Raw genomic sequence first — 18740 nt, 5'->3', positions numbered from 1 at the left:
TGTCATGATGTCAACATATTCCTATATTCTTATGCTTTTGTGTTGTAGAGAGTTGGTTTGGTTGATTTATTGCAGATATGTTGATGTAGATTTAAGGATTCAAAGATTAGTATCTTCAGTTGTTTCAGTATGAGTTTCAGTGTTCCAGAAGGTGATTTGATCAAGTTGAGTGATCTGGTGTGGTGATTGGTTGTTTTGTTAAATCTGTATTGTAGAGTTGTGATTTCTAGTTTGTGTTGCTCTGGAGTTGATTCATTATGTTGTGCGGATTTTGGAGAGTGTTTAGGACATTCATGTGTGTCCTCAGTTCGAGATGTTCATGATTTGAAACTTCACAAGCGTATATTTCAGTTTGTCAGTTGGTGTTCTTGAGCTCCAGAAGGGAGTTGTTGATGATTCTTGTAATCTGAGTTTTTGTGGAGGAATTCATGTTGTTTGTTGGTGTTTCTAGATCGTGTGTTATGCGTATTGTTGGTCTGCATTGATCAATGTGCGTGTTATTGAAGATTTTATTGATCCAATTGTATTCTTCATGTTATATGACATTCTGGCCGACATGATGGTTCTTGTGCGTTGTGGATGATCTTGGTGAGATATTCAGTGGTGTTGCATGTTCAAGGTTTTGATTTGGGTCCATGCTATGTCCTTGCCGACATTGTATTGGTCTGCATATGGATTTATGTATCGTGTGATGTAATTTTGTAATTAGGTCTTATGAGTCGAGCCGACCTTGAGAGTAAGATTGATGATTCGTATAAATAATTGTAATAATCATGTAAGTTGTGTTTCTACGTTGTGTCTGTGATCTTGGAAAGTGTTGTATGTGCAAACAAGCGAATTGATCTTTCATAAGAGTGTTGAAGAGCAGAGAAGTGTTGCAAAGCAGACATTGTGCTTAACCAAAACTGTGATCATGCATTTGGAGATGTTATTCTTTCAGTTCATGTAATCCAGATTGGTGTCTGATCTTTGTAAGGCAGTGAGCCTTCCCAGGGTTACCCTTTGTTGTTTTTGAGTAGTGAGATCTAGGCAGCGTGCCTGAATACATGTGCATTCCCCATTATAATATTCACACATACTACTGCAGAGTATCATCATATTGTGGGTAGGTTCCCACTGTGGTTTTTCCCTTAACCGGTTTTCCACATCAAAAATTTGTGTGTTATGTGTGTTATTGAAGTGGTGTTTATCTTTGTTATTGTTGTTCTTGATCATATCTAAAGTTGAGGTTAATTTTTTTTATGTTTGGTGAAAACTGATTCACCCCCTCCCCCTCTCAGTTTTCTTGTATTGTTGTTGCCAACACAAAGAACACGAGAATTCTAAATTTGACAACTTGGGATAACAATCTCCAGAAAAAAATGGGAAGGATTGAAGCCTACAAACAATAACATCTCGACTAATACAAAAAACAAAGCTATGGTGAAATGGACAATATCGGAGAACAATCGACACAAGTTAAATTTTGATGCTGCCACAAAAGGGAACAACAGAGAATGGATAAGAAGCATTATAAGAAACAATAAGGGGGACTGTATCAAATCTCTAGCAATGAACATTGGCTAGGATTCAACTAATGAGGCCAAACTAATGGCCTTTTTGAAAAGGCTTGAGCTATGCGCAAAATTAAAGTTAAAAGATATTGAAATCGAAGGGGACTCTCAATTGAGCATAAATGCGGTTTGTAAAGGATTTATTCATAATTGGAAATTGAAATCTCTAGTGTCTTAAATTATTTGTAAAATTGAGGAGTTTAGAAACATTCGCATTTCCCATGTTTACATAGAGGCTAACAAAGTCGTAGGCTTCCTTGCCAATTGTGGTACCAAGATGTTGGATGGAGAAATTAAAATTGGAAATGAGGATAGTTGGCCAGGGCTCAAAATGGTAACATACAAAGATAAGGATATCATTTCCCCTAATCTCAAGGACATGATTATGTAAGAAATTGAAATGACTGATTGAAGGGTGGCAGGCACTCGTGGCACAAGTTCATTAATTCTTAGGGAAACTAATATAACAAGTGCCTCCGAATCGATAAGAACAGATGATGAAAAGATATAAGGAATGGTCCTGAATACTCAGTCGATGACGATAAGGACTGCTTTCATCTCATGCCAAAGGTTGAGGAAAATAAAACTGCATGATTCCTTTGAATTGTCTTCTTCATTCTGATGCGTCAATGGTCGTAATAGACATATACATGGTTTGGAAAGAAGAAAATATGGGAGTGATTCCTAGAGAGAGATCACAAAATCTAACTATGGTAGGGACACAAGAATATTTAGAGATACGTTTCCATCGATGATGATGCTAAAGGGGCTATTTAATTTCTACTTTCCTTCGATCATCTGCATTAAATGCAATGCCAAATACTTTTAACATCAAATGCATTTGTGTTACGTATAGAGGTAAAGGAGTACCTTGAGGAACAGATCGCCCATCTATTCCAGAAGGGGGACGATGAGGAAAATAATGACTGTGATCAAAATTTTGGGAGCTGATTTTTGGGTGGATGGTCATGTTCATGACGGTACCATCTACGAGTGCCTATTTGATCCCATTGTGTAGATTCTGGGCTATGCCATTAGTGCCTATGGGATTGTTGATCGCACTGTCCAAGAGGAGAATGCAGAGGGAGTTAAGGCAGTGTTGGATACTCTTAAGCCTGTGCCAAAATCAGGAATCATGTTGTGATTCTTTGACCTAAATGTAGAAAATAAAAAGACCAAGATGATCAAAGCTTGGAAGCTCTTCAAATACGGAGTAGGCTATAAATATAGGCTGGATGATTTCGAGGCCTTCATGAATGATGTGGATTTGGTCCTAGTAGAAATTGTAGAAAGGCTAAAAGAAAGTGGAATGGGGATAGGGTATCTTTACCATTAATTCCCCTTTGTCTATGTAATCCTTTTTTGGTATTAATATAAAGGAATTGCCCCCTACTGGCAGTACTTATCTATTAATTTTTTAAAAAAACTTTAACTAAATAAAAATAAATAAATGAAACTTTTTATCTATAATAATTCAATTAATACATGATTTTAGTTATTTATTATTTATAATCAATTCTTAAAATAAACAAAAAAAAGAGAAGCATTGTATAATACAATAAAAAAATATTAAGATTTAAATCAATTTCAATTTTAAAGTTGTCTTCATTGGTTTAAGTAAAATATATTAGGTATAAAAAATCCTCAATAAAACAATGGCATGCTACAATTCGAGTGGGCCAATGCTCCTCTCAAGTTCTCTACTTTCCAAAGAGCAAAACAACTCTACCAATAGGAACTATGCTACAACAAGACCTTGTTTTTAATTATTTTTTAATCAATTATCATTATTGAAAATTATTTGTTGAATTGTCTATTTGGTAATGTTGATCAACAAAATGTAATATCCCCTGTACTGGTATGAATGAAAACACAAGGAATATTTACGAATACTTGACTGTTCAACTTGCTGTTACCAAATTAAGGTCTCGCTGATATGTAGTCATAGAGTTTTGCAGAATGATATGAGGTTAATAACCACATGAATCTTCAAGTGAGAGCACTATTAATGATTCCTTATGGGAGTTTGATAGCCAATCATGCATATGCAATCAAATTCTAGGCTCAAATCAGACTCTTGCAACTAGTTGACATTATGTCAAACAATTGGCTTGCAACCACATGTCTAGACAACACATGAAATTTGAATACAACTTAATTACTTCTTACTTTCAAGAATATTTGTCTCATTATAATGACCAATGAAGTATCCAAAACTTAAGCATAGAAATTTCTGAATATCTAAGACACTTGTCAGCCTATTAAAGTCTGAGTACATCTGAAAAATTACAATGAGTTATGTTGCCAAAGAACTTGATATAGATCGCCTTGTCTTATGACTGAAAGAGCAAGCAATGTTGTGAGTTTTGAGGGCTCCAATCTTCCCAATCAGCTTGTCTTTAGATGTTGTCCCTATTGCAAATGATTAAGGTTTGATAATAAATGCAATGACTACTGCTAACCCCAAAATTGTTTGCCTTTACCTCTTAAGTACATAATGTTTCTCACCATGATTGATTCCAATGCCCAAGTAATCAGCTATGTACTAAATTGTGGAGAATTGTGTCTGATGTGAATGGCCTCAGATCTGAAAAGAATGCCAATTTCTGCTTATAACTCCTTCAATTCCCTTCCCAAAGAGATGCCTCATGCTTCCAAAGATAACTAGCCTTCCAAGGTGACCTGTCAATGCTCAAATGAGAGGTTATGAACAAGATCGATGGTGAAGGCTGCCCACTGCGAATTTTTGCTTCAGTCAGATATAAAGCTGAATCTTCCACAATGCTCCCTTGAAAATGTCTCAAAGGAATCGCCCATCCTTCCAAGATTATCGCTATTTTCCTTTGTGGGTTTTGATGCCCAAAAGATGAGGAAGAAGCTAAATCATGGGTGTAGGGTTGAACCCCGAATTTACTTCAGACCTGCAATACAGACCAACACACTCCCAGATTTGTCCTCCAATGATCTTCAAATCAAATTGCCTTAATCCACTCATGCAAATCGATACACCATGGGCCCTACATCTGATAGATTGAAATGTCATGAATTCATTCCGCCAGGGCAACAATAATAACTTCCATGAGGTCAAAATGGGAAGACTGAAAATGTCTCCCACTCTAATGCAAATTTTCTTTGAGAGAAGACTTCATAAATTAGGTACTAATGTAGATTCCGTCACGAACCTATTCCTAATGAAGAACTAGGGTTTTTGAAGAACTAGGGTTTTGTCCAACCCTTCTTTCCAATCTGCTGAAGGTTTGTGTCCTCAGAGATTTCACTAATGCAACACATTAGTCATTTCATCAAATCAATCTCCAACCTCCCGATCCTCTAACATCCTCTTCTATTTATCCTTTTTCATCACCCTTCACGAGGTTCCTTCTAGAAGAGGGTAGGTACACTTTATTATTTAATATTATTTAAGTGACTTTTAATTATTTTTAATTTTTATACTTAAGTTACTTTTTAATTAAATTAATTAAATATAAAGTCATTTTTTAATAAATAATTTATTTTAGTGACTTTATAAGAAATTAATTTAATTAATTTCTCCTTATAATGCCTATTAGCCTAAAGGCTAAAATTGGGGACATTACACAAAACAAGCTTTTTTCTTTCCTTCAAAGCTCGCAAATTTTAAATTCACTATAAATGCACATTATATATGGAAACTTGATTCATCTCTTTTTGCATCTCATTGCAATTGTTTGTCATCCCAACGTAAGAGCGAAGAGGCATTTCACATCTCAATATTGGATCAGGTGTGCATGCCATTAGGTGATGACAAAGGACTATTATGTATTATTGTTGTAATGTTTGGTATGCATATTTAATCCATGTAGATATTATGTCAGCCACACAAAAACCTGGAGATTTAATCAATGACCATGAAACCAAAAATCATCTAGGTGCCAATATAAAAAACTGGATGAAGATCATTCTTGCTGCTCTTCCAATAGATAATAATAATGACTAAAATGACTAATTATTTGTAATTTTACTCTCCACTTGTATTTGAGTAGGTCGTTTATTTAGGGTGATTTGTTGGAAGCTTCAAAACAATGATGAAAGATAAATTAATAAATAAATATATGAGTTTACAAAAAAAAATTAAGAGTATTTAATTTTAAATTTGATATGAACGTGATTAAATACCATAAAAAATTGATTTGTGAAGTTTTCCATTAAAGACAATTAATTTAAATTTAAATTTCATATTTTTCATATTTTTTGAGAGAACATTTACCTTCTCTTTGATACGACAATATGTAAAAGTTAGGTTTCAATCAAAGATATCTTTTGACATAATTTACCTAGATTCCTCTAAAGATAAATATACTAGTTTGAAAAATAGAAAAATAAAAAAATATCCACTCCATTCATATTATCCATAACACAATTTAGATTCTCAACATCATCCCATATTACATTGAATTATACTACTTCACTAAATATAAATAAGGGAAAAAACTGAAACAACTTTATAAGATAATCAACAATAATACTCTAGCAATTTATTCCAATTATAGTGAAAGAGGTCCTATAAACATTTCATAGCAAAAACCTTTTTTCCTAGTGGGCATAACTGGACTAGTGCTTGTTTCATCATCCATCCACATTGGAAGATCTTTGAAAAATACAGAGTTAAAAAAGGGAAACCTTTCTCACTAAGCTGAAATGGTGAAGGCTTTGTCCGTGACAAAAACACGATACAAGTTTTACTAATGAGATTGGATTTAGCAAAAGCTAAGGTTTTGTGAGAGAGAAATAAAGCAGCAGAAGCAGGGCGGCATTTGCATGTTTTTTTGGGGTGTGGGTCATCAAATCCAAACCCTCCGTGTTATCTATCCATAATCTAAGCTAAATTTGCGAATCAACGAGGGTTTTTTTGGATGCGGATATTAGAGTAGGCTGCAGGGTGTGCTTCTGTGATTCATTATGCCTCCTAAAGCATCGAAGGCTGATTTGGCAAAAAAACAGAAGGTTGTGGAGGACAAAACCTTCGGCTTGAAAAACAAGAACAAGAGCAAAAATGTTCAGAAATATGTTCAGAGTATACAGCAAGCTGCGCAGCCCAAGAATAACGCAAAGGATACAAGCAAGGTAACAGCCCTTTTTGGATTTTAGTCGTATTAGTTTTTGGTGATGAGAAAAATTGCAAAGCGTTGTGAGGGTTGTTAAGTGATTTGTTTCCGTGCTAAAATTTTGTTTTGAGGTGGATGCAGAAGAAGAAGGAAGATGAAAAACAGCGGGAGAAGGAGTTGAACGATCTCTTTAAAGTTGCCGTCAGTCAACCCAAAGTTCCACCTGGTGCCAATTTCAATCTAATATCATCTTTTGATTTATTATTATTTTTATTGTCACCAAGGTTATTAGTTTGTTAGTTTCTGATTGTAAATTCCTCTTTTTAATCTGCGAGGGCAATAAAGTTGTTCAAAAAAAGGTTTTAAAAAAAAAAAATCAAGGTTGTATGTAGTGTCGATTAGATCGAGCTTACCTCAGGAGGGATTTGAACTAAATAAAATTGCCGATAGTTGAAGATGGCCATAATTAAATTGTTTCAGAGACTTGCACTATTTTGATGGCGTGCTTCTAGCATTGTCAATTTTGGAGTTTACGTTTCCAGATTATTCAGGCCTTCTTACAGTCCCGTCATTAAGAGAGAAATATGCTTGAAAGTTTCAGAGATGTGTAGACTTTAAAATTGAGCTTCTCTCCCCCAGTGGTATAATTGGAAGGAGCATTACATCTGAGAAAATTAATTATTATCATCATTTATTTGTTTGAGCACTTCAACCTTAATATTGAAATTTAACAACTTTAGACTCCAACACTGACTAACCTCATCACAGTGATTAACGTCTCTGAACTGAACTGATTAAATATCATCCTCATTAATTGGCCCGAAAGGAAAGTTGGAAACTTTTGGAAATTCATACTTGACGATCCATCATTTCATGTACCTCTTCCACTCCCATTGTCTTTCCATTGTTTTGAGTCCTCCTTCCGTCCTTGGGTAAATAAATGTAAATCTCTTAACCATTTCATCCCCCACAATCGGTTTGGAAGGAGGGCTTGAAGTGGTGGGAAATTTAAACTAGGATATTGCAATCCACACAATAACAATGGTGGTAACATTATTATTGTAATTTGTCATGGTTATGCTATGTGTTTATTTGCCTGTTTTAATTTGGTAGTTTATTTTTCCAATTCAAGGAGTCTGGAAAGTTGGAAACTTTTGGAAATTCATACTTGACGATCCATCATTTCATGTACCTCTTCCATTCCCATTGTCTTTCGATTGTTTCAAGTCCTCATTCCATCCTTGGGTAAAGAAATGCAAATCTCTTAACCATTTCATCCCCCACAATCGGTTTGGAAGGAGGGCTTGAAGTGGTGGGAAATTTAAACTAGGATATTGCAATCCACACAATAACAATGGTGGTAACATTATTATTGTAATTTGTCATGGTTATCCCATGTGTTTATTTGCCTGTTTTAATTTGGTAGTTTATTTTTCCAATTCAAGGAGCCTGTATTCTTCTAACTTAGAATCCTTGCATATTTAGAATAATTTTTTATCTTAAATGCAGGTGTTGATCCTAAATCTATCTTATGTGAATTCTTTAAGGCTGGACAATGTGTGAAGGGTTTTAAGTGCAAATTTTCACATGATTTGAATGTTCAACGGAAGGGTGAAAAGATTGATCTGTACAGTGACAAGCGAGATGAAGGTGCAGTCTACAATTGTCAATTTACTTTGTCTCTTTGATGTGAATCTTTTATTAATATTGCTCTTACGTTGTTGCTTGGTATAAAAGTTTGGTTTTATGATCAAGGCAGTCATTTATCTGCATCTGGGAACATCTTTGAGGAATCCAGAAGTGTGGCTGTTCATCGAGTTGATTGATTTGCAGTTCACTTTTTTCCTTTACTTCCACAGATGATAGAAGTTAGAGTTCGATTTATACCTTGTGACATTTCCCATCTTGGAAGGGAATTTTTTCACAGTTTGGTTGAATGCCAGTCTGTTATCCATGTCAAAATGATAATTCTTGTGATAAAAGTTTAAGACCATTCTTCTGCTTGTTTCACATTTCTTCTGCTTGTTTCACATATCTTTTGATCATTGGGCATTTTGGAAAGGAAGCTTTTTACAGTTTGGTCAAATACCTGCCTGCTATTTGTATGAAAATGGCAATACTTATCAAATGAAGTTTAGCACCGTTCTTCTGTCTGTGTTAGGTTGAGGGTATTTGATTATTTGTCACCATGAAAAGATCCAGTAACTTTATTGGCCTGATTGCCTGCTTGAGACCTTGACCCCCGATGGGCAATGTTTAGGACAAATGGATGGGATACTTCTCATATTGTGTTTTATATTTCAGATTTGTAAAGTTGTCATATGCTCTTCTTTTCTTAATGGTATTATATGTAGATCATGATAAATTTGTAAGGATTATTTTCTTTTGTTTGTTGAGTGCTGACATTGTCAGTTGTGTTACATGTAGAAACTATGGAGGATTGGGACCAAGAAACACTTGAAAAGGTGGTGGAATCCAAGAACAAAGAGTATAGCCAGAACAAGCCAACTGACATTGTATGTTATATTCTAATGATCAAATTTAATTCTAACTTCCACGTGTGCTGGAATAAGCAGTCTTTAGGTGCAAATTTGATTTAGAGAAAGCTATATTGCTGTAGTATGTAGCTTGAAACTGTGCTCTTTTGTACATATTACATAGTTGGTTGACCTATTTCTCTTTTTTAATTTTTACATATTATAATGCTTTCATGGGTGTTTCCATATGATATGATACAATACTGGAATTCATGCTAATTTCATTTGTATTGGGGAGGTTGTTAATGTTTGTACTAAGATTGGTTGCAGTTTGTGTTATTGGTTTATTGTAGTTTAACAAAACATTTCTAAACAAGTCAATCGATTATGTCTAGAGTTAGACTATGCATTTAAAAGCATTGTTTTGAATTAGTCATCTATTTTTGTTATTGTTGTCAATTGCATATAATCTAAGGTGAGATTCTCAATTGGGTAGTTCAATACACCCTCCCCTCTGCGCCCCCCCCACACCATCACCGGGATACTTGAAGGTGACACTAATATGTTTTTACTGTTTCCAGTGCTATGTTGTTCATCTCATAATTATGTGCTTATCTTTTATGAGTGGTATCAATCCTTTCATAGAGTTTCTCTTTAGCCAAGGTTGAACTTTGGTGTCCTAGTAAATGCAGCTCAGGGTTTGAGCCTTGAGCTTCACCATCTCAAAATCCAATTAATGGAGGGACACCATTTGTGGTCATATCTCTATTCTTCATTTAATTTCCCTGGCATGAATCAGGAGCAATTCTGTAACTGTTCTCTGTGTTTTTGTTTCAGTTCTTAGATTTGATTTGGTTAACATCTCAAGACTCTCCATTTTATTTGGCAATTTGCACTTGCTGTAATTCTGGATCGCATGCACTTGCTTGTTTTCTCTATTTTTTCTATGATCACATGCTTTTTGGCAGAAGGAAGGACATTATAATGTATATTCCCGGTTTATTTGTCATTGGCTAGTTTCCATTTCTCTCTGGGGTGAGCCTACTAAGTAGATGTTTTTTCTTTCCTTACCATTGTGATATGGAATTACTATTAACTTAGTAGCCAATAAACAAATTTCATCTGTGCTTAAATATGGTATTCTAACTGTTATTAAATAGCATTAATGCTTGAACTCTGGCATTTTAAACTGCTTATCAAATTGAATCCAAACATCTAGTTTCGGGATTTCTGTTAGGATATGGAGATATCACCATCTTAATAGCAAGTAATTAGAATCTCTTCTTCACTCAATTAAACAAGTCCATGGCCTTTGTGTAATCTATTGTAATACCTCATTTTAGGCAGAATCTAAATTAGTTAATTGAATTGAGTGCCGACATCTAGCATCTGGGTTGATAGAACCCAAAACTAAGGGGAAGGATAAATATTCATGATCTGCACTGGGAAAAATACCTGAAGTCATTATTTGGCAGATCCTTTTGAAGTTTATCCTGTATCCATGTAGGTGCTGTGTTATTTTGAGCTCCATACCTTGAAAGAATTGTGGAAACAGCTTTACTGTTTAGCCATATTGATTATTAGGATGCCTGCTGGCCAGGTAATGATTGCTTTCTGCTTCACTTTGTCTTAATTACTGTGTTCTTTTTATCGATTAAGTAGCTTAGCACCTTCAAAAATTTGATGGATTTTTTTTTTCAATCCTTTTGCTTACAACTTCCTTCCAATTCATTAATTCATACATTTCTTTGTTTCCAGAAGACCTTGAATTTCCACTTTATTCTTGTACAAGGGTTTCTCTTTGAATATAATTTCAACTAAAACAAAGGTGAAGTCCCTCCCATGGGTTTAACTAATAAAAATTGGATGTTGCTTATACTCTATATGAATATCTTTCTTTACTCCCTTTTTCAAAACGTACCAGCAATCTGTGACAAAATAATAGGACAATCGTAATTGTAAATGGTCCATATTTCCTGTAATTGCATTTTGAATTTAGAATAAAATACACATGGAAGAGGTTTGTTGCTAATTATGGAAAATATTCATCTTAAATTCTGTGTTTTGTCTCATCATTATCACATAATTATCATTTTAATAGTCTATCTGCCTAATTTTTGGAAATCATATGGGAGGAATTAATTAAAGGATTGCAGTGAAATTTGGTTGGCATACAAGGGCTAAATATTGTTGGCAAGCCAATAATTAAATTGGAAACATCAATTTGTAGTACCATCATCCATCCAAGTAGTCTATTATCTGTCATTCATTCTTCTTCAATGGACTCTGAAATAACCTGCTTGAAATTTCACAATCTTCTCTTTGTCTCTTAGTAAAGACTCTATCTCTTCTTTCTTTTTGGTTTTCCCTGCTTTGAAAACCTTCAAACCTTCTGTAGACAGCTTTGTAGCCTTCACTATACATTCCTTTCTCATCTTGAAGTGAATACCTTGAGCATTTACTTTTTGACCCTTCGAAGATTCGACAAACTTTATCAACAAAACTAGGTAATAGCCATTAATCCTTTCCATGAATTGAATTAGCTCCTAGCCATTAACCCCTTCCAGAAATGAGTTAGCCTACCCCTTCTCAAAATATGCTAAATGTTGGAATTTTTCACGATTCCTTTGTAGGAGGAGGGTTCAATTTAGAGCATCTCTTTGCCTATGTTGTTAGAGTAACATCTAAGCCTTTAAAAATATTTCTTCCTGGTAGACCACCCTTGAAGAAGATTAGGAGCCTTAAGACCCTATGTAAAACCCTCATCCTCGACCTAAGAAAATCCTTAATAGGGTCTAAAACCTAGGGAACCTGGATGAACTTAACAATGACAAGACATTCCAAATGCTTGTGTTTCTTAAAAATAATAATCACAAGATTCCAAAGATCCTTGGGATGAAGAGTCATAATTAGCTTACTTTGGTGGTGACTTGGCTGAATCAACATGTCACACATGCCAACATAGGTGATCAAAGGAATCCTTAATTGTAATAACATTGAAATACTAAAGAGCATAAGGCAATTAAGGTTACAAAGGAGTCTCATCAATTAAGTTTTGAATAGCTTCATTTGGAAGGAAGTCCAATTTTTCCCATTTCTCAAGCCTAAAACCGACAACACCAATGTTGGCCTTTCTGTCAACTATCCCATTACCTTCTTTAAAGGTGTGACAATTCTTCCTTAAGACTGCAAAGCCTCATTTACTACAGTTGTGATAGTCCAAGAGGGGTGCGACTCTCATTTAAGACATTTGATAACATTAAGAGAACCCACCTCTATGATAAGATGAGATACATTATGCTCCTTATCATATTGAATTCCTTAGTAGACAGCCTTAGCTTTTGCAACATGGATGGTTTGCACTCCCATACCTCCCACTTAAGCATCCACTAGATTTCCTTTGTTATTTCTAAACTTAACCCCATCTCCAACCAAACTTGGGTTCCTCTTTTAATGCTTCACCGAAGTTCAATTTCAACCAATTGGGATTAGGGCTAACCCATTTGGTCTTATTCCTTTTAAATTTCTTGTTTATCAAATCTTTAAGTGTAAGATTTAGTTCCCGATTGATTGCAAGTCTTTGTGCCAAGGTGAAAAGGGGGGCTGAGCTCAACTTTGTTTTTTAATCATCAAATCTTTTGGACTATGGTATTACGAATTTTCAAGCTTGCCGTCATGTGGTTCATCTTCTTACCTTTTAAGATTCTAGTGTTCTGTTCTAACCAAATTCATTCTAGTGTTCCATTCCAACCAAATGCCACAACAAAATTGGGGGAAGAAAGCAAGGTTTTAAAGATCCTTTAGATAGGGTTGGAAAAGAGAGGGGACCATTGGAGAGTCAAATTTAAGATAGAACCTGGTGGAGGACAATTAAGCTTGAATTTACCTAATAGAAGGTTAAAGGTTTCTTATTCAAATGGGCAGTCCATTAACAAACTGAACATAAACTCAAGTCCCTTTTGCAAAGAGGAAGTCTATTGGGAAGTGTAAAACCCTTTTTTGTCAAATTATCTAGAGTGAGAACCTTATTTTGGTAGGCATACCAACAAAAGAGGTTGACCTTAGGGATAAGATATTTAAACCACACCTTTGACCAAGGCAAGCCATCTAGAGTGAGATCCATAAGGACATGATAACTTCAATTGATAGATTAAAGATTGGGTAGAAGGTTGACCAAGTTAGAAGCATGGTGGAAAACAATAGGGTTAGAGGAAGACTAAGGAAGGGCTTCTAGGTTCGCAAAGAGTTATGAACTTTGACATAGTCAGCCACCTTATTACCAACAACTAACTTGAAAGGGGGACTTAGTGATTGCTATGGAGTTGAAAAGTTCAAAGGATCCTTGAGGAGCCAAGTATCATTCTAGAAGCAGACATGAAGCCCTATGTGAACATTCCACATGGGGCCTTTCTTCAGGAGGGATCTACACTATGTCAAATTGTTCTAGAATGTAGAGTTAAGAGTAAGTGAATCATTGGTTAGGAAATCATTAGTTTCACTATTTGATGGGTACTTCAACTTGATAATTTCAGCCCAAAGATTCTTTGTTTATCCTCAACTGTCGACCAAAGAAACCTCCTCAAAATTTGCTTCACATTTTTAGGCACTTTACACAATATCTTAAATAGGGACGAGATAAATTGGGGGACTCTAGAGCGAGCTTTTTAGTAGTTGCAGCTACTTGGCTTTACTCAACAAACAACCTTTCTGATTTACTATGAATCTATTCATGAGGGAATTTGACAAGCATAATGGTGTTTTAGCTCTAAACAAAGGCATACCAAGTTAAACAAATAGGAGCTCCTTCACTTGACAACTTAGGATTTTGGCAATTTTATCCCTGGTCTTTGAAGGTGTGTCAAGGAAGAAGAGAACACCTATGTCAAAGTTGATTCATTGGCTTGAAAAATCCTCATAATCGTTCAATAGGACCTTGATGTGCATTGATCGAAGCTTCTCCTAGATTGATGCTGTCATCAACAAATTATTGGTGAGGAACAAGATTGACTGAGGAAGGTGTAAAGCCTTTGATTTTTTCTTCTTTCAAAGCCATGGAATTGCTTATACCTAAGGCCTTCGCCATAATTATAAAAGAGGTAGGGGGATAAGGGTTCCCTTATCTCAACATTCTTTCGTTGGAGAATAACCTGCTAAACTACCATTGACAATGATAGAGAACATAGGAGAAGAGACGAGGTCTCGATTTTTTTCTTCTAAAAGCCAAATTTCTTGAACACTTTGCTTGGGAAGGACCAAGAAACCTTGTTGTAAGCCTTGTTTATATCTAGTTTGAGAATCACCCCAACTTTTTTACTTATATCCATTGAGTGGTGTCTTTGTGGACCATGATGATTGAGTCAAGGATTTTCTATCAAAAACATACCTATTTTGTGGGATGAGATGATAGATAACGTAAGAGGTCAAATCTTTAAAACGAAGATTTGAGTAAAGCCTTATAAAGAATATTACAAAGACTTATTGGATGGATGTCATTGATCTCCAAAGCTGTAAACTTTTTGGGAACCAAGACAAGAAAGGTGTTGTTAATTTCTTTCAATATCTTTCCGACATAAAGGAATTCTTGAGCAACTTTGGTTACCTTCTTGTAAACAATCTCCTAGAAATATTGAAAGAAAGTTGGAGGAAAAACATTTGATCTCAAAGCTTTCCTAGCATTGAAAGAGAAGATAGCTCCCTTGACCTCCTCCTTAGAAACCTATCACAACAAGTCCTCGTTGCCCTTAGGGGAGAGGATAGAAGGGATAGTCTCAAGAATCCAACTTCCAAATCAAGATTTACCAACATTTGGACCTGAGAGAAGCGATTTAAAGAAAACAATAGCTTCACTACTAATCTTCATATCATTTGTCATATTATTCCCATCTTCTCATACAATCTCCTTGATCCTATTGTTTCTTCTATGCTTGAGCATGGCAAGATAAAAGAATTTCATATTCATTCCTTCCTCAGCCAAAGCGATAGCATTCGAGGTTTTTGCCTTAAAAAGGCTTCCTCTTTGGCAACTATTGAGTAATATGAGATCAAGAGTTCCTTTCCATACCTTTAATCTGAATTTCCCTTGTCAAGCTTCACAAGCTCTTCCTTTACGGATTTGTTTTGTGTGCAATTTTTTTTCCCAAAGGTTGCCATATTCCACTTATTGAGGTTAGCTCTAACATTTTCTAGTTTCCTTAGAGATAATGAACATGGCTGGACTTTTAACTTCTATCTTCCATCACTTTTTAGTCATGTCCTTTAGCCTTGGATGGAGGATCCACATATTCTCAAACTTGAAGAGGCATCTTCCTTTTCTCCTATCCCTCTCAAGTCTTAGTAATAGTGGATTTTATGTCTAAGCCAGTTCACGGAAGGGAGGAAAGACAACAGTTTTGGGAGATAATCCAATTGGTTGAAACCAAAAATCTATCTAGCTTGACCTGAATAAGTTTGTTACCCATTTGAATCTATTTGACCATGTGAAATTGGACCCTCTTAGTTGAACATCGATGTGTCCATTTTTTGATGCGAAGTTCACTAAATCTTACTACTGCTGGAGAAAACCTGGTTGCCACCTTTCTTTTCACTCGGAGTAAGAGAGTGTTGAAATCCTGAGCTTTCATCCATTTTAAGTCTTTACTACTTTTCAAAGTCTTCTCCTGTTAACTCTTGAATTAGGGGCATACATGTTAGATATAGTCAGGTTATGTCAACTCTTCAAGAGAAGCTCCCTTAGCCGCTAAAGGGTTACAAAGGTTCACAAGACCACTAGGAGTGCCACCAGACCTGACACTTATAAAATCAACAGTCGCATATTCCGTTTTTTGATATCAACAAAATTGGTGCCCAACATCTTGAATTTATGGAGGAGGAGAATAGAGGGCTTTAGGTCCAATCTGAAATTCCTTATTTTTTGGTCCATTAAGCTCTCACATATTCCAAGAGATAATTTTTATTTGCAAGGTTTTGGCTCCTGTTCGCTACTTCTTTTGCGTCCTCTTTAAAGCGTCTCTAGTACTTGGCCTCCTCCTTGTCACTTCTAGAACAACATCTACCCTTTTCAGCAACATCTACCTTTTTCTTGGAATTTGGAGATCTTTTTACTGGAGGAACCTTTAATATGCTTCAAGGTCAAAAGAGGAGGGGACTTTGCCCTGTCCTCAAGAGACATGGAGCAGGGAACAATCTCCTCATCCTTATTTGAATCAGAAGGTCCTTTTTTCTGGTTAGTCCCTCCAGAGTAAAATCTACCTTAGGTTGAATCTCATTCAAGGAGCTGGAAGTCTCAAAAGAAAGGGAAGGATTTGGCAAGATAGGCAGGTCTTTTTGAGACATCCAAGCAACCTAGAGAAGTTGTGATGTCCGGAACCTTGCAGGACAAAAACCAGGGAACGCACTTATCATTCAAGTCTTCCTCTGGATCTTTACTTCAACCTTTGAAGGGCATGCCTTCTCTTCAGAGTTCTGTTTCACCAACAAATTATCCAGGTTCTACAACCTTTCTATGAATCTCATTCTTTTTTGGCTCTTGGAATCATTGAGACTTGTCATTTTCAGGGAAACTTCCAGTGGTGCTCTCCTTTTTCCAAACCTTAATGCTATTTTGCTTTTTCATTGGATACAGCCTAGATAAGTGTCTAATTTGGACAGGCAGAAAGTGGAAATGTTTTTGTGTAGAATTTACTGAACGCTTTCACCAAACTTGGAAGACGGCTTGAGAGAGGACAGTAGATCCTTTTCACTTTTAGCATTTATGTAGAATCTAGAATTCACTAGCCGCCTTTTAGTCCATTGTTACTGGATCAGTTGCTATTAGATGATTGAAAGATTTGGCAATACCGATTAATTTTCCCTTCTTCCAATATTCCAGTGGGAGACCTGGCAGTCAAACTCATACAGGTGTCACAGTAATCTTCTCATCTGGATCAAAACCTGGTTTACTTCTGTGCTCAGAAACCTAATTTGCCCAGAAACCAGGGATCATCAATAAGGCTCCTAACACAGTTTTCCTGATTTGAGATGGAGATATGGAAAAAGCCTTTAGCTGTTGGAGATCTTTGCTGGGCCATAGGGCTTCCATCTTCTCAAAGGCCAACTTCTTACAACATCAACCTTAGGATGAGAACCAAAGAACTTCCCTATTAAGGTATTTTCAAGTATGGTGGAGGTCTCTTCACCCCTGAATCAGGGACTGTTAAAGAGATACCATCATTGTCTATATCAGGTTCAAGAGGACAAAGAGAGAGGCTGGGCATTGAACTCACCCTTTAGCACCTTGGTTCATGATTTCAGCTCCTCCTTGGGGCTAGATGGGCATACATTGAACCAGGAGTCTGAGAGGATGGGGAACAGAGCCTGTCAACCACCGGCAGCCTAAGAACAATACATTTTTTCTTTGTAGAACCACCTTTTGAAGGAGAAGAATCACCCGGGTCTCTTCTCCTATCACTGTTCTCATCATTTTTGCATGAATCATCTGGTAAGCTTTGCATGTGCAACCCTGATGCTGCTGCTGGATCATTGCACTTACTTTCCCTCTCAAACTCCTTGCAAAATTTTCTGCCTTGATTGATACCATAATTTTTCTGATCGAATAACCTACCATAATGGGTAAAGATTTATTCACCTAATCGATTGCTTGCTTGATTTAAAGAAGCTTTTCAGATATTGAGAGTATGGTGGGAGTGAGTATGGAGTTCGGACGAGTTGCTATTAGATGATTGGAAGATTTGGCGATACCCATTAATTTTTCCTTCTTTCAATATTCCAGTGGGAGACCTGGCAGTCAAACTCATGCTGGTGCCACATTAATATTTTCATCTGGATCAAACCCTGGTTTACTTCTTTGCTTGGAAATATAACTTGCCCAGAAACCTGGGACCATCAATAAGGCTCCTAACACAATTTTCCTGATTTGAAATGGAGATATGGAAAAAGCCTTTAGCCGCTGCAGATCTGTGCTTGGCCACAGGGCTTCCATCTTCTCAAAGTCCAACTTCTCACAACATCATTGTTAGGATGAGAACCAAAGAACTTTCGTATTAAGGTATTTTCAAGTTTGGTGGAGGTCTCTTCACCACTGAATCTGGGACTGTTAAAGAGATACCGTCATTGTCTATATCAGGTTCAAGAAGACAAAAAAGAGAGGCCGGGCATTGAACACACCCTTTAGCACCTTGGTACATGATTTCAGCCCTCCTTGGGGCTAGATGGGCATACATTGAACCAGGAGTCTGAGAGGATGGGGAACAGAGCCTGTCAAACACCAGCGGCCTAAGAACAATACATGTTTTCTTTGCAGATCCACCTTTCAAAGAAGGAGAAGACTAACCCGGGTTTCTTCCCCTATCACCGTTCTCATCATTTTCATGAATCACTTGGTAAGCTTTGCATGTCAAACACTGATGCTGCTGCTGGATCACTGCACTTACTTTACCTCTCAAACACTTCTCAAAATTTTCTTCCTTGATTGATACCATAGTTTTTCTGATTGAATAACCTTATTATAATGGGGAATGAGTTATTCATCTAATTGATTGCTTGCTTGATTTAAAGAAGCTTTTCAGATATTGAGAATATGGTGGGAGTGAGTATGGAATTTGGATCTATTTTGATGTTTAGCAATGCGA

The 18740-nt window shown here is 36.2% G+C and overlaps 1 protein-coding gene across 1 annotated transcript in view; it reads left to right on the top strand.

Moving 5' to 3' along the window:
- The first annotated feature begins 6124 nt into the window (after positions 1-6124).
- Positions 6125-18740, top strand: part of LOC131071593 (zinc finger CCCH domain-containing protein 11) — a 29328-nt gene continuing 16712 nt past the window's right edge. The window contains exons 1-4 of the mRNA XM_058007497.2: positions 6125-6656; positions 6779-6863; positions 8147-8287; positions 9065-9153. Of these exons, the coding sequence (XP_057863480.1) occupies positions 6492-6656; positions 6779-6863; positions 8147-8287; positions 9065-9153 (480 nt within the window). The 5' untranslated portion in view covers positions 6125-6491. The remainder of the gene's footprint in view (positions 6657-6778; positions 6864-8146; positions 8288-9064; positions 9154-18740) is intronic.

This window comes from Cryptomeria japonica, chromosome 11, assembly GCF_030272615.1.
Source record: "Cryptomeria japonica chromosome 11, Sugi_1.0, whole genome shotgun sequence".
NCBI lineage: Eukaryota > Viridiplantae > Streptophyta > Pinopsida > Cupressales > Cupressaceae > Cryptomeria > Cryptomeria japonica.
Note: the sequence above shows the minus strand (reverse complement) of the source record. Positions and strands in the feature narration are given on the sequence as shown.